General features: G+C 31.3%; 1 protein-coding gene across 1 annotated transcript; it reads left to right on the top strand.

Annotated features, from left to right (window-relative positions):
- The first annotated feature begins 1380 nt into the window (after positions 1-1380).
- Positions 1381-2136, top strand: LOC11415847 (uncharacterized). The gene is made up of 2 exons (XM_024777770.2): positions 1381-1762; positions 1851-2136. Exons 1-2 carry the CDS (start codon positions 1607-1609, stop codon positions 2103-2105), a joined length of 411 nt encoding a protein of 136 aa, XP_024633538.2. The 5' UTR covers positions 1381-1606; the 3' UTR covers positions 2106-2136.
- Positions 2137-16989: the final 14853 nt, after the last annotated feature.

The following is a 16989-nucleotide window of genomic DNA, read 5'->3' on the forward strand; positions in this document are numbered from 1 at the left end:
GGGTACCCTACTAATTTGGTTCTATAGTCTGGCGGGCGGATCACTTTTGATTCGAGATCGGGAATCAAATCTTAAAATTAAGTTGATTTTTGGGCTTTGTGTTGTGCTCTTTCGGTGGATTGGAGGTCGCGAGGTTTGTGATAGCTGCATGATCCTTCGGTTAGGTGCTCTTCGAAATGTGGCTCAGCTTAGGTGTTGGGGTTTGAGAGTTTTTTTTAAGGGTGTTCTTTGTGGGTTAGTAGTGACGATGAACAGTGGTGGATACCATGTTTACATTGCTTTTTTTTGGAGTTTGTTTTAGGCGGTGATGTGTTTTGGTGAGTTTATCTCCAGGGGTGTTTTTAGGTGGTTATGGTGTACCGTCTATATGCAGCACCATTTGTATCTTGTTTTGTTCATACCTTGCGTCTTGTGGGGATGGTGTTTAATAATATTTGCCGATTCAAAAATAAAAATGAAAAAATATGAACTGAAATCGGCAGCTGCTGCTGTAAGTACTACATCTATCAGGGTTTCAGGTTTGTAGAGAGTAGCTGGTGGTATAATGGGCCTCTTAATAAGCCCATATTTTATGTTCAATTTGTTTTACGTTTTCTGGGTATAGGCAGGGGTGAACATATACACATATCAAACATGTCACCTGAATCCATCCCATAGCATCTTCTTATCTTCTTATTCCTAAACAAAGCTTTGTTGCCCTAATTTTAACCTAATATTTTAACCTAATATTTTAGAAACTTTTCCCTCCTTCAAAACCTAACCATATTTCCTAATTCCCCTCCTCCAAACCCTAACCATGATTTCCTAACTTCACTCCTCCTAAAACCTATCTAATTGATTTTCATAAACCATATCTCCTAACTCCCCTCCTCCAAACCCTCACCAATATATTTTAGTCCTTTCTCCTAAACCGAAATCTCTTTTTAAAACCATACATTTCTCTTAAACCGAAATTTCTAGCTATCTAATTGATTTCCATAAACCATATTTCCTAACTCCCCTCCTCCAAACCCTCACCAATATATTTTAATCCTTTCTCCTAAACCGAAATATCTTTTTAAAACCATACCTTTCTCTTAAACCGAAATTTCTTAATCAACATAGCTTCCATACCTTTCAATCCCTTTCAATCTTTTGTAGGTCCGTTGGTGAAAAACCCTCTTTCCGATCTTGACAAAGCAATTAACAAGCTCAGACTGAAATACAGATCATATATCGTTGAATATGACATTGATGTTGTATGTGTTTTTTGCGAAATATACCTATTCTTAATTATTTGCATTCTATTTTATCAACGTTTGTGATGTTTTTGTTTGTTATTTTTTAGGGTGCAGTATGCTTGCCAAACATGTTTGGCGGTGATTTCGGAGATCAAATTGGGCGCTATGCAATATTGACTGATCCTAAGTCCAACAAGTTTGAAGTATTGGTCGACAGAGTAAACGGAGCATTTTTTCTCACAAAGGGATGGAAAGCGATTCGTGACTTTTACGGAATCAATCTTGGTGCCTGGATTACCTTGGTTTTTGTGGGTGACGGACAATTTGATATACAGTTGACTGATAGGTTTCACAAGAGTATCCCCTACCCGGTTTTTGATCCCCCTATGCATTTCCTTCTTGACAAGATGAATTTGCAAGCAACTTTCGATGACTATCTCCCCCCAATAACATCTCTTCTCGCTTATCATCACAATATCACTGACATGGTTCTTGAATTCAAAAAAAAATTAACTGAGTATGATGTTACTAAAGGTTGCATGGTATGATACACTTTTCGTATCCACCTTAACTTCTTTTATTCCTTTTCCGTTTAGTTGATATAAGTTACATGGATTTCTAATTTTGCAGATTCTACTTTACACCGGCAATGTTCCGCAGATGCTTGATACACTCTTAACAACTGTGAATATTATCGATGATTGCGGTAACAGATGGGTTTGTGAGCTAACTTTTGCAACTTTTCCTTATGAACACTTCAAGATAGGACGGCGTTGGAATAGGTTTGTGGAAGCTCGCAGGCTCCGTGAAGGTGTGAAGATCAGAGGGGGTGCTCCGATGGTTGGGTCACATGATACCATCTACCTTGATGTTATTTACAATTAGTCCATGTTTAGATAAATTGTGCAACACCTTTCCACTTTGAATTTTAAGTTTTAGTTTCTTAGAGTTTTAGAACCATCTATTTTTTTGTCTTTGAATTTAGCAAATGTCCCTTCAATTTCATAAATAATTTAGCCTTGCTTGCTTTGGTTTTTGATTTATATATTTGTGTTTGTGCTGCTCAAACAATTTAGTAACGTGAATTTTGATAACAAGGGAAACTTATATGTGTGTATGTTTTTGTGTTGCTGAATCAATTTAGTAGCATAGCTGTGTTACAGAAGCATTTTAGTAGCATAGCTTTTAGTAACATTATTAGTAACAATTACTACCTTTTGGTGACACTTTTAGTAACATTATTACTAACAATTACTAATCCTAATCTCTAAAATATATTTTGGATGGAAACAAACTAAAATCCTAATCCTAATTTCTCTCATTCAAGTAACTAAGAGATTTCATCAACATCTCTAAATTAACTTTTTGGTGCAAACAAATTAAAATCCTTATTTCTCTCATCCAAATAATTAGGGGATTTCATCCACATCTCTAAAATATGTTTTGGGTGGAAACAAACTAAAATCCTAATCCCTAATTTCTCTCATTCAAGTAACTAAGAGATTTCATCCACATCTCTAAAGTAACTTTTTGGTGCAAACAAACTAAAATCGTTGTTTCTCTCATTCAAATAATTAGGGGATTTCATCCACATCTCTAAAATATGTTTTGGGTGGAAACAAACTAAAAATCCTAATTCGTCTCATTCAAGTAACTACTAAAGATTTCATCCACATCTCTAAAATATGTTTTGGGTGGAAACAAACTAAAATCCTAATCCTAATTTCTCTCATTAAAGTAACTAAGAGATTTCATCCACATCTCTAAACTAACTTTTTGGTGGAAACAAACTAAAATCCTTATTTCTCTCATTCAAATAAGTAGGGGATTTCATCCACATCTCTAAAATATGTTTTGGGTAGAAAACAAACTAAAAATCCTAATTTTTCTCATTCAAGTAACTAAGAGATTTCATCCACGTACATCTCTAAAGTAACTTTTTGGTGTAAACAAACTAAAATTCTTATTTCTCTCATTCAAATAAGTAGGGGATTTCATCCCCATCTCTAAAATATGTTTTGGGTGGAAACAAATTAAAAATCCTAATTCCTCTCATTCAAGTAACTACTACACATTTCATCCACATCTCTAAAATATGTTTTGGCGAGTCAACTATGGTAATTCTTAAGTAAAAAAAAATGCCCCATCAAAAATATTAATTTCATTTTATTCATATTAATCTTTATCCAAAAATGTTGGGCATAATTTTATTCCACTTCAACTACATCCCTTTGTTCTGCGCCCCCTCCCTATTTACATGCCAATTCTTAAGTAAAACAAAGTGCCCCATCAACATTATTAATTTCATTTTATTCATATTAATCTTTATCCTAAAATGCTGGCCACTTCCTAATTTTGTTCCACTATTTTGTGCTTATTCTGATAACTAATACTCTTTATTGCTCAACCGACATATCCTACTAACACGTATTGCACCTTTTTCCTATAAATATATCATAAGCTATTAGCCAAACCATCTCAATCTAAATAAGCATCCTCTTTCTTGGAAAGGAAAAAACAAGCCAATGATGTCTTCCAAATACACTCCAATCTCAGCTATTTCTGGAGGAAGAAAGAATCTTAAGATGTGTGTGCGAGTTGCTCACATTTGGCGCCAAAGAATACCATCGTTGAACAGGTTAATGATTATGTGTTAGACTTGATTCATGGTGAAGAAAAAATCTATTTAAGTTACGATACACCTTATCATAAAAACATAGATGGTGACGCAGTAGATGACATCCACACTCCTGAATTCCTCAACACCATTGTGGTGTCTGGATTGCCAAATCATCGGTTGCGACTGAAAGTAGGAGCACGTGTCATGTTACTCAGGAACATGGATCAAAGTTTGGGCTTATGTAACGGTACGAGATTGATCATTACAAAGATGGGAACATTTGTGCTCGAAGGACGGATAATATATGGTTCAAATATCGGTGAGAAGGTGTTTATTTCAAGGTTATCGCTAACACCATCTGATAATATAATTCCTTTCAAATTTAAACGAAGGCAGTTTCCGATATCTGTCTCATTTGCAATGACTATTAACAAGAGTCAGGGTCAGTCGCTAGAACATGTTGGTGTCTACCTACCGTCTCCTATTTTTTCACATGGACAGTTGTACGTCGCAATATCACAGGTTACTTCGAGGGCTGGTTTAAAAATATTGATTAATGACGACGACAGCGATGATACCGATGTTGCATCAAATGTGGTCTATTGAGAAGTTTTCGGTAATGTGTAGGACTTTTTGTGTACTATTCATTTTCTTACTTATTGAAACTATTTGCATGTCAACGAACTTCAATTTCCCTTTCAAAATTATATGTTATTTTAAAGTAACAGGAACTACATACTAGAATTATGGAACAATAACAAAGTCTTTGGTATTGACATTTTGCTTTCATTCACGACAATTTTTAGATTCACGCGAACTACAGTGTCTTATTTTATAGTGAATATTATCTTTTTTAAATGACACGTGCGTTAGCACGGGTCAATGGTCTAGTCTTCTTATATATTAAAGTTAATCCGTAAGCCCTAATTTTAACCTAAACCATATTGCATAATTTTACTGTTTTAACCCTAATGCTCACACCTAATCTCCTATTTTCATGAACAACCCTAATGCTCACACCTAATCTTCTTATATATTAAAGTTAACCCGTAAGCTCTAATTTTAACATAAACCCTATTGCATAATTTTACTGTTTTAACCCTAATGCTCACGCCTAATCTTCTTATATATTAAAGTTAACCCGTAAGCCCTAATTTTAACCTAAACCCTATTGCATAGTTTTACTGTTTTAACCCAAATGCTCACACCTAATCTCCTATTTTCATGAACAACCCTAATGCTCACACCTAATCTCCTATTTTCACGAACAAAGCAAATCGGCATCGCTTTATTTCCCCTATTTCTTCAAAACAAATCGCCCTATTTCTTCAACAAAAAAAATCGCCCTATTGGAATAAAAGGGTTTTGAAAGATTATAGCAACATTTTTTTTGTTAATATTACACTTTTCATCCAAATTAGAACTGAACTCTCTTTGTTAAATATCTACCACAAAATGCACCAGAATTTTTCAATCTATATAAACAGGTGGAAGAAACATTTCAACAAACAGTTAAAGCGTATCATTTACGTTAAAGGCCAAATATTCGATAAAAGGAAAATTATTTAAATAAAACATTTTACATGTTGAGGTTAAGAATGAGCTATTTTTAGGTACATAATATAACATTAACATATAATTTTTACAAAAGAATGAAGTAACATTTTGTCAAAAAAAAAAAAAAAGATGAAGTAACATACCAATAATATAACATTGACATATAATTTTAACAAAAGAATAAAGTAACACACGATTGATAAAAATTAATATTTTTAAGGTGAATAAGTGTGGTGTCTGAGGTTCGAATTCCAACATCTGCATATATTTGGGACAACATATTTCATTCTCTTTGATATGCATTGAGATTTGTTTTTGTCTACTACATCTACAATGTATATAACCCGTGCGGCAGCACGGATGGAAAGTCTAATATTTTTTAATTAGTGTGTTATGAATTATTTGACAATAATTTTAGAGACGATACAAAGTTTATTGTCAACTAATTTAAATCATTTTTTTCTGGTATTCAACTAATTTAATTTAAAAATCATATTTGTGAAATTAAGTTAACTTATGTGTCATGGTTTTTTTAATTTTTTTTAATAACATGGTCATTTGGCTCAAGTAGGATAATATCTATACAATTATCTATTTTTATATAGATCTAGTTGTACATCCAAGTAATCCGATTCAATCTGATTTAGTCATGCAGTTCAACCAATAATTCAATGGTTCGACCATTGATCCAGGGACTCAGTACCTCTATTGAGTCGATGATCGAGCCGATTTTTAAAATTATAAGCTACACTTCCCCTAAAAAAAATGAGCAACACTTATAAAATCTTTTCCTTCCTATCTCGTACATGTTTTTAAAAATACTTAAAAATTGTGAAGATTAATTATGGTATCCTAAAGTCTTTTTAGATATAATCTATGAAGTCCGGGTACGTAGTACAAGTGTAGATGATACGATACGGATACGTGGATATGCGAAATTTTAAAATTCTGGATACAATACGGCTAATACACGTTAACACATTATTTATACTAAAATTAATATGCATGTAAAACACTTGAAAAAAAATAACCATTTAATACTCTTGAATACTATATAATCATAAAAGTCACAATTGTGAAAAAAAATATATATATGTGATCAAAATAAAAAATGTAAAGTTTTCGTATAAATCATATTTTATTTTCATTCATATGTTAAGATATCAGCAAATGCATCAATAAAAGAACTCAAAACAAAATTTGTTTAATGTTGATTGATTAAATCTATTATCTCTCTCTTGTCACCTTCATCCACCAAAAACATAAATTTTAATTGGTTAATCGAAAAACAATCATACTGATTCGTGTCTTAAATTGAATCATATACATTTCATTGAATTTTCACAATACGCTCTCACATTTTTACCCTTCATTTTTTTGCAGGATATGTCTATGTGACGTATCTTACAAGTATTTGTGTGTATCTGTAAAATATCTTATAAGTATATGATAAAATATATATTTTAAATTAAAATAATTAATTTCGAGTACGTATCCGAGAGTATCCATGAAATATTGGTATCTGATACGTATCTAATACGGGTACGTCTCCATTTTAAATCATCCGGGCTTCATAGGATATAATGCTCAATCTTAAATTATAGAATATTGTATAATTGTTTTAAAATAAATTCAAATTTTAAATTATTTTTGTCTTGAGGTATCGATCTCAATAAAGTTCAAGTACACACTCATTTTGAATTAATTTTGCAACGAAGTTACATTCATTTATTTTTGATTCTTGTTTTCTGAAAGAAAAAATCATGAAACAAAATGAATGCAACCTCAAAACAAAATGATTTTTTTTTTTTGTTTCGTGATATCAAGCAATGCATGCGAAATTACATAGTTTATTTATACCAATACTGAGTTCTAATTTATTATGATATTATAATATAAATTAATGTATATTATATTAGAAAAATGTTTGTAAATAGATTACTTTTCTACCTTCGTTTTCATGTTATAGATAAAGCTGAATGTTTGGGCACGAGAGACATCCAACTTGGTCCCATCATGCATATGACCCATAATTATGTTCAAGTGGAGGAATAATATTATTAATATATTCCAGTCTGAGATAAAGATATAGTTTATGAACAAGAATAACCACACACATGAAAAAGATAGAGATGGTATTCTGGATAGGATAGAATTTGCGGCTCGTGTAAATAAATAATATAGTAGGGAGATAAATCAACAAAATTCGAGAAGAAAAAAAGAAGAAGAAGTCATAGGCATGCACTTGCACTTCAAGTTTCGTATTTAGATTTTAGACTCGTAGACTAAACAAATTATTTATTACTAAGAGTGTTTATGTGAGATGAGTGAGTCTTTTCTATTTTAATTAAGATCCAGTTTAGAATATAGTTTTGAGCATACATCAACGTTGAAATTTTTAGAGAGAATTTATCGTCTATTTAGATCCTATAAAATTCAAGAGATCACTCTATTCAGTTGCACGCACAGATAATACTTGTTTCTTGACTATGTCAATATTCATATCAATTCCGTGTAGTTTTAGAATTCCACTCTTGCAAATGATAACGATAATTTTATGCAACTTGAGGATCAATATGTCTCTATCGCATGCTAGAAATGCGTCTTGTTTTCAATCATTTTCTTCCCCGTTGAGCAACATAGATGCAAGATTTTGGAGCATGATCAATTTTATCCTGAAAATGAATTTTTATATTTTTAAAAGTTGATTATACAAATTTTAAGATAATTTTAACAAAAGACACTTATTAACATTTTTATAAAAGGAAATACTACTTCTCCCAAAAAACATAATCACGTAAACATCACGACTGTACAAACTATAATATCATTATCCAGCCATCCATGTATTGTGCGTATGCCATATCTAATGGTTACAATCTGTTCTTGATGGATTCGTTATGTTTCCAATCGCAATCAATAGCACTGCTCTTTTATAAATCCTAATAGTATATTTCACATAAAACTCTTTTTCATGCGTATACTTTCTCCTCTCCTATTTACAAAATTCTTTTTTCCTTTAATAAAACACTTTTTACAATTAAAAAAAAAACTCAATTTTCACAAATTTTCACATGCATTTAATTTATTTATTTTTATAAAAAAGTTTCTATTTAATTTACCATTGAAAAACACAATCTCTCTCTTAAAACTAACACATTTAAGGTTATACAGTAAAAAAGTAAACAATTTAGATAAAGTTATTGCTCCAAAAAATTTCTTTAATACACATGATTTTTGCTATAGAAGTTTCTTTAATAAGGAACTTAAGGAGTAATTTTAGAGCGATAGTTAACTACCGTAGACCAGTGAACGTTATTGGTGGTTTTTTGTCAATTTAAGGTGTCTTAGAACAAATGATGGATGTCTAAAGAGCAATTTTATTATGATGATATGGGTTCTAGCGGTGGGCTTTACATTTGAAGGATGGGCCAACAAATCAAACTTTATCTAACAGGTGACAATTTTACTCCTTACCCCTGCAATTATACCTATACTTCTCCACCTAGGCATCTAGTAAAAAACATTACAAATCAGATATCCCCTTTTGGACTGTAAGATTCAGAAGAAGAAGAAAATGTACGTATAAAAAATCAATAAATTTTCCGAATTGAATATTCAAACCATTAGTTTAGGAAACAACACATCCATATATTGACATATTTGCTACTCATCTGTTTATAAATACATGTTGCAGTCAACCATTACAAATCATCAATACATAACTTTGACCATTAAAAACTTTAAAAATATGTTAACAACATAAATTAAATGTGAATAATTGAAATACCCCCCCCCCCCCCCCCCCCCCCCCCCCCAAAAAAAAAAAAAAACTCATCTAATACAATTTTTTTAGTTTCTCAAAATGAGATGGATTTTGTATTGTGTAGAAAAACTAATCCCATGAGTTCCTCCTCTCCCAATTTCCTCAATTTCTTCCATTTGCTCCTTAATTTTTTTTCCAATACCCTCATTTTGCTTCCTCTCTAAACTCACAGACAAATTTTAAACGTACATCCCTCCTAAACAAGTCTAACCACACTTGCATCGTTGAAAACTTTGTTTGTTAAATTGTGGGTATTGGGGGCTATCGTGCAACATGTGGTGCGTTTAGATTAGACGAGCATGTGAGTATCAAAAGATTCTTCACATTTTCTCGTAGATACCATAGAATTATCCTTTAGTACATATTATATTATTTTTTGTCAAGTAACCATATCGAAACTCACACTATAATTAAATAGAAGCGCAAAATTTGAAGGTTTGAACTCGAACCCATACATATCAATGTATATGGAACTAACAACATGTGATACATTATTTATATTACTTAAATTATTAAGGAATATCGATGTATCTTGTGTAGCAAGGCAATCTTTTTCTTTTTATCAAAATATTTGATCGGTAAACATAGCGAAAGTTTTGCTTCACTTCTAGATCTCCTAGAAGTGTTTTTCAAGTGTAAAAGGCAATTGTAAGTCCATAAAATAATGTTTCACATTTTTTCGAGAAATCAATTCTATTTGAAGCAACTATTTGTAGCTTTTGATTCTAGAATTGATTTAACACACAAATTTATAATTCAATCTATTTTATATTAATGTATCCAAATATAAAGCACTTTACTTACAACTCACTTTTAATTATAATCAACAAAATCAGTTCATTAAAAGTCAATTCTTGTCAAAGCAGTCAAACATAGACATAAACACATGCTATAGTTAGGCTGTTTGATTTTTGGTATTAGGCGAAAGCCTGAATTTAGTATTCTACTAGTAGTGGTATGGCTACAATCATTTTTCTAGAGGATTTTTCACCTAATCATGTGCATCTTTAAAGCTAACTAACATTAGGCCAAAGCCTAAACTCTACTCTACTGTGGAGGATGTTAGTTAGGGTGATGATAAAAAGGCATTAACTTAAGAGAAGAATTTACTCGAGTAAATAGCTAAATGACCTTGGTCTTTGAGGGTAGCTTGTGTGCCAGGTGCATTAGGGTATGTGTAGAATTACCAAACCAAAGTTAGACCATTTTGAGAAGATAGTATAATATTAAGTGTCAGTAAGGAGTACAAAGTAGGTTGACATATTGACGAGTAATGTTGTGGCATTGTCCGGTAAATACTGATTTTTTTAGAAATTGTGTTTTTGCAACTGCATTCCTTTATTTTGTTTTTCCTCTCTTTCACTTGCATTGATTTTGTTGTTTGTTAAATGGTGTTTTTAAAAATCACCAGTTTTTAGAATCATACATGATGTTGGACTTTCAATTCTTAATCGAATGATTCACCGTATTTGAGTTTTTACTTGATTGGTGTGACCATGACTATATTTTCTTCTCTGAATAGCATGTATGAAATTATAAAGATTATGTTTTTAGTGTACAACTACATTTTTAAATAGAGATTGAAATTGATGCATAAGAAGATTAACAAGCCGTAAGTAAGGTGATGAGTATCAAGCTATTAGTTCTTCCAAAATCAATTTTGGATTTTAAATCTCAAATATTTTCATTACATACAATATTTTACCCTCAGGTGCAATATTGGTTGTGTATAATTATTGTTTATGACTGCTACTACTATGATCGTATGGTACTGATAAGGTGTTATCTTAACTTGTTATGTTGTATGTATTTATGCATTAAATTTTATAATTTAAGTGTAGATAGGTAGTGATAGTTTCAATACTTGAGATTGTTGTTTATGGGTTTTTATTTTTTTTTGGTCTTGCTAACTAGTGCTCTAAGGGCAATGATTAAGGAATCTACAATAAATTGTCTTGGAAATATAAGAAGTTAATTTTAATCAAATAATGATTACACAATTTTTTCATAAAAACTTACTTGTTTTGGATGTTTAACCCATATTCCAAGGGCACTGGTTAGCATTCTCCTTTTTTTTTTTAAGCTTGCTAGTTGTATGTACGCAATCTTAGTAATCATGTTAATATCTTAGTAACCAATGTCCTCGGAGTACCGTTTAACATTTTTCTTTTCTTTTTGAAATAGTATCTTATAGATAGTCAAGTATCCGTAACTGTTATTGGTCAATAATATATCCACAAATAACAGCTATCTATATGCCATTTCTTAAAAATAAAAAATAAAAAATAATCTAGCCATTTCAAAGAAAAAAAAAATCTAAATCTATGCGATTCAATCTAAAAAACCATTTAAATATTATTATCTTAAATCTGGAATCATTAGATATTACCAACCAAATTTTTTTCTAACTCAAAACATCTCAAATGAGCACACATTGTGTAAAGCATTATACTATGCAAGTGTATAGAGTGAGTTATCTACCCAAAAATATAAAAAAGTAATCACATAGTATTGGATGATTGATACCATGACTTTCTCTAAGAATTGAAGTTCGATTTATAGAGCAATCTATTATAGATAAAGTCTAATTCCATAAAAAGTTAGAATTTCTCCAATTTATAATGTTATATTCCTCTTTAGATTTCTTAAAAAGTACTTTTAATACTTGTTAGCATTTTCCAAAAACAAATCCTATGGGATGCACAAACTCAAACATCAAATTGCTTTATGGCTAAACTTTCCATCAAAATATCATAATTAGGCAATGTTTTTTCTTTTTGATCAACTTCACCAAGCAACCTAACCATATTCATTCCTTCTCTTTCAGCCCTCATTTGGAAACTCATAACAATACTCTCAAGCCTACTTCTTTCCAATCTATGATTTTCAGCTTTATTTTTCAATTCCAAAATCTCCAACTTTGAATTCTTAAATAAAATCATCACTTCTGTCTTTTCCACCAATCTCCTCCTAATTGGAATCACATTGTATCCCATTCCCTGCAAATCTTCCATTGTCTTCCAAAGCTTTCTTGCATTAATCCAGAAATCCTTGGCCATCAAATCATGAACTTTCTCTGCCGTATCTTCAAATGCTTGATCCCACGCTGCTATCAATTTCTCTCGTGCTAACTCCGAGTAGTTTCTTAGCTGGAAGTAATGAGGACTCTGTGGTATACCCTTAAGAACTCGCGAAATTTTTATCAATGGCAAAGGCGAATTCGATGGTGCATCGGAATTTTCTTGGAGTTTTTTGTTTGTTTTCACCATGACAAGATGATCGGGATGTTCTTGGAGTTTTTCGTTTGTTTTCACCATGACAGGATAATCAGGAACAAGGGTAAAAACAGTGTGAAGAGATTGATATTCGGCAGTATTTTTCAAATCAACTAGTTTAGCTTGAACAGTTTTTTCTACATTGAAAATATCACATATATTATTGGTTATACGCATAAAATACACAAAGAAGGTATATAACGAGATTCAGATAATAACAAATACGCCATGCAACATAATAGACAAGCAAAAAAAAAAACGGCAACCCTAATTTAAAACCATGATTGGTTGAAGAGTGAATATTTTCCATTGTTCAATCAACAAGAATACTAGAAGGTACCTTTGAACTTCCTGGGGATTTTTCTTCTCGTTGAAGAGGAAAAGACAGATGAATTTGTAGAAAATGATGAGTTGAATACAAAGTTTTGTGAGTCTTGCATAGTTTCTGGCATTTGTTTGACGTCTAAAGAATGAGCATTTCTATTTATGGTCATTTTCATGCGTTACTTCTACCAATAACAATAAGTTCTGTGAATTACTTATGGAATGAAAATATTTTTTGAAAGGTCACACCAAGTGGTTTTGGGGAATGAGAACAAATTAACTTTGAGTTAGCGGCATCAGTGGGTAATGAATTATCATCAAAAATAAAAGAAAATGCTTTGAAAAATGTGACATCGGTGGTAATTTTAAAAGATCAAGTTTTTTTAGAGGAATTTTAAAGGATTAGTTGAAAAAACAGTTAAAGGAAATGCTAATTAAGATTATTTCAATGTTCTAAAAAGGATAATTTCACCCTCTAATGCCTTAGCTTAGAGGGATGTAAGTTTGAGCTCAGATGTCTTTCTTATCCTTCAAATGAGATTGGATGGATTTCCTACCATAGAATGAGGCTTTCACCTTGAAAAAAACATCATAATGAAAAAGGTTAAATATGTTTTTGATTATATAAATATTTCAACTTTTTGTTTTTTATTCCTTTTAAAAAAAAATTACGATTATTAGTCCCTCGAAAGTTTTCAATCAACACATTTGATCTTTGTATTTAAGTCAGGTCATGTATTCCCTTCAAATTTTTGAATGAGTTTTTGCTGAAACATTCAAAATAGTATAAGTATCTCTCCCAAAAAAATTAATTAAATATAAATTTTTAAGCGTTAAAAACATAAAATTCATATTTAATTTATGTTTAGTTAAAAAATTCTATTTTTTATGGACATATTCTTATAATATTCTCAATATGACTGTGAAAAAAATTCAAAATTTTGATCTATAAAGCCAGTTAAATTTCATTATAATAGGAACAATTTCACTAAATAAAAAAAAAATTAAGTTCAATTTTCTTTGATTTTAATATATTCCAAAATATTTATAACAAATATGAAAAAACATACAGTTATTAAACACAATGGAAAAACAGACATACTTGCCACTAATAATTATAAAATATATACATGAAAATGACAACATGACCTATAGCTTATTTTCTCGTGAAGATTGTGTATTATTTTATGAAAGTATCTTTCAAAAGAGTTGACATGCGTGACACACGTGAGTCAAATTCAAGCACTCATTCTCTCCTCGTTTTATTTTTTTAACATGAGCAAAAAGAGGCTAAATCAAAATAAAGAATTACTTCCTATAGAAAGAGATGCCTAAATATTCATCAACAATCTTCAACGTCAGCTCTATTATTGAAGATTGTATTAGCTTAAGTGTTTATTTTCGTAGTTTAAATTTTTTGCATGTTAGGCGTGAAGCTAATCAAGCTGCTTATTATTTAGCTAAACATGCTCTTCATAATTTAGATTGCATATAGATCGAAGAGTCTACACCTTGTGTTTCTGCAGTCTTCGCATTTGATTTATTAAACATGACCTCTCGTAAAATTTCGGCTAGCTTCACCACTGACTGTAACAAGAGAACATTTTAAACAGTTAAAACTCTTGTACTTCACGTTATTAAACAAATATAACGTTCACGAAAAAGAGAAGAAGTACGTACAAAATATAAAAGGGGACTAGCTCGGGGACTTTTTCAAAAAGTTATAAATAGATTAGTGTATCATTTTGAAGTTGCTAACTCTATTGTTATCAGTAGCATCTTTAAAAATACCCCCAACAGCTGCTTTGTCTAGATTCTTCACAGCTTCTCCATTTATGTTTACTTTGAACTAGCCCTAAATTGCAGGGGGCTAGATAACTTCCTTGATGTTCATCTTTGCTTCATTTATGATTGGTAGAAACTTTTGGACGATGGATATCAATTTGTAGACTTTCAAAATAATGAATTCATACTTGACACCCCAAATGTTTTTTTAGAAGAGAAATGTAATGTACACTTTCTTTTTAACATTCTCTTAAACACCCACTCTTTTATTGGATGAAATTCATATCAATACACACTTTTTAAATAGATCTCACATAAAGTGGTGAGATCCACATAGGTTTCATCGGAGAAGAGAGAGAGTGTTAGAAAGAAAATGTTTTTAACATTTCTCGTTTTAGAATTGTTACCATATAAGAAGACATTTGAAATGATTGTATTGATAGCAAATTTTTAGAGAATCAATTTGTTCTGAAATCTTGCTTGATTTCTTCTTTACCAAATTACATTAAAAAGGTTAATAATGCAAACTTTAATAACCACCTTACATTGATTACATTGAGGTGTCCAGTTCTATCACACAACAACCAGATCTCATGAATTGTTGTGAATTGGAGTTTAAAATTTTGGTCAAACAGGACCAAAGCTTGAGAGTTGAGAGCAAAAGCACATTCAAAAAATAAATAAAAAGTAGATTTTGTGCACCCTCTTATTATGATATTATCATCTGTTGGCAATTTATCTAGCCTAGCATTAATCTCCACACTAACAAAGATTTTGATGGAGGAATGCTAGAACTCCAAATTGTTTTGTCCCAAATTGGTATGATTCATATTGATTATTATACAAACGTTATGATGCAAGTGGAATCGGTTTGTGGTATACTATAATACTAGCATAAATTATTTTTGTAATTTTGCCATAAATTAGTTTGCTTGATGGCTACATCTGATGTGTTAAATAATTGATGGCTGATATGCTTGATACAGTCCATGATTTTGAACAAATTAGTTTGCTCATGGATGTAACGGATATGCAAAGTTGGCATAATTGATTTTGGTTATGATTTAGAGTTGGTATCAACTGAATAACCAGTATTTTTTGTTTGGATAATTGAATAACTTAGTATAAAGTTGGTATATATGTGAAAAATAAAAACAAGCTTCGATAAGGCCAAGCACAGGTTTGATACATTTCAAAGTGTGTCCGTCCATTCTCATTGTGTCACTGTCAAGTTTGGGATACCACAAAAGAGGCTAAAATCAGTAACCAATTGATGATCACATAAGATGTCCCTAACTAACATTGGTATGGTACCATATAACATTTAACATATACCAAAACAAGTAGCAAAGATTTTATCACAAAAAGAACTTTTTATCAAGTCTATTGGGTAAACTTCTTTTTTTTAAGGGAACCGCCAGAAGATTGACCTCTATCTCCTATCTCAAACCTCTTCTTGAAGAGGTTTTGAACCTCCTTCAACTCTCGGATTGGAATGCATCAGTTTTTTCATTGTTTTCGCAAAGTTATTGTTTTGCGGATTTCTTAACTTATCAAGGTCATAGTGGACCTTGAGGATTTCTTTGTAGTTTCTTTTATTTTATTTTATTTTTTGAAATTGTTTCTTTTAATTTTGTTAGTCCTCTATTTGACATTTTTTTGAAGAATGATTGTAATGGTTCTTTGTTTGTTTGCCTAGTGCGTTATTTATTGCTTTTTTATAATAAAAAAATAAAATAAAATTGTAGTTTAATTCCTTATTTATGTATCGCAATATCTCTATCAATTGAGTTATGATCATCGAGATTAGGGTTAGATTTTTTTTAATTAGAAAAGATCAAAGCTAGAACTTGAAGCATTGATTAGCAAAAAAAAACAGCTACCGAGGTATATATTGTTGTGTTACCTTTTTCGTGGCAGCAAGTTGGTTATTTGTTGGCTTTCCTTGATCAATTGCTTCCATTGGTTTCTTTGGATGCACGGTATGACTGATGAGATTGTAATGGTGACAGAACATCGGTAGTTTTTAATTTTGAACCTCAACATCAAATGCGTAACCATCTCTTTCCACGTAATCTCATAAAAGAGTCATTGTGATAGATCCATATCCACCAAAATACGTGCATAATGCCCAAAAACACGGTTCTTTGTTGAAGCGTCCAATGTTAACAGAGTGCCACCTCACTTGTTATGTCAAGCAAAGTTTTCTCTCGCCAATACTCCTGCGACAATTCCATAATTTTAACCCAAACTCGTGCATGAGTATGTTGTTGCATATACCAGTTAGAATTCTTTGTCCATTTTGAGAGACGAAGGACCCATGGTACCAGATTGACTGTCTCCTTAGCCCACACCATGCACATGTCATCATAATTATCAAAA

The sequence above is a fragment of the Medicago truncatula genome, chromosome 3 (genome assembly GCF_003473485.1).
Source record: "Medicago truncatula cultivar Jemalong A17 chromosome 3, MtrunA17r5.0-ANR, whole genome shotgun sequence".
Classification (NCBI taxonomy): domain Eukaryota; kingdom Viridiplantae; phylum Streptophyta; class Magnoliopsida; order Fabales; family Fabaceae; genus Medicago; species Medicago truncatula.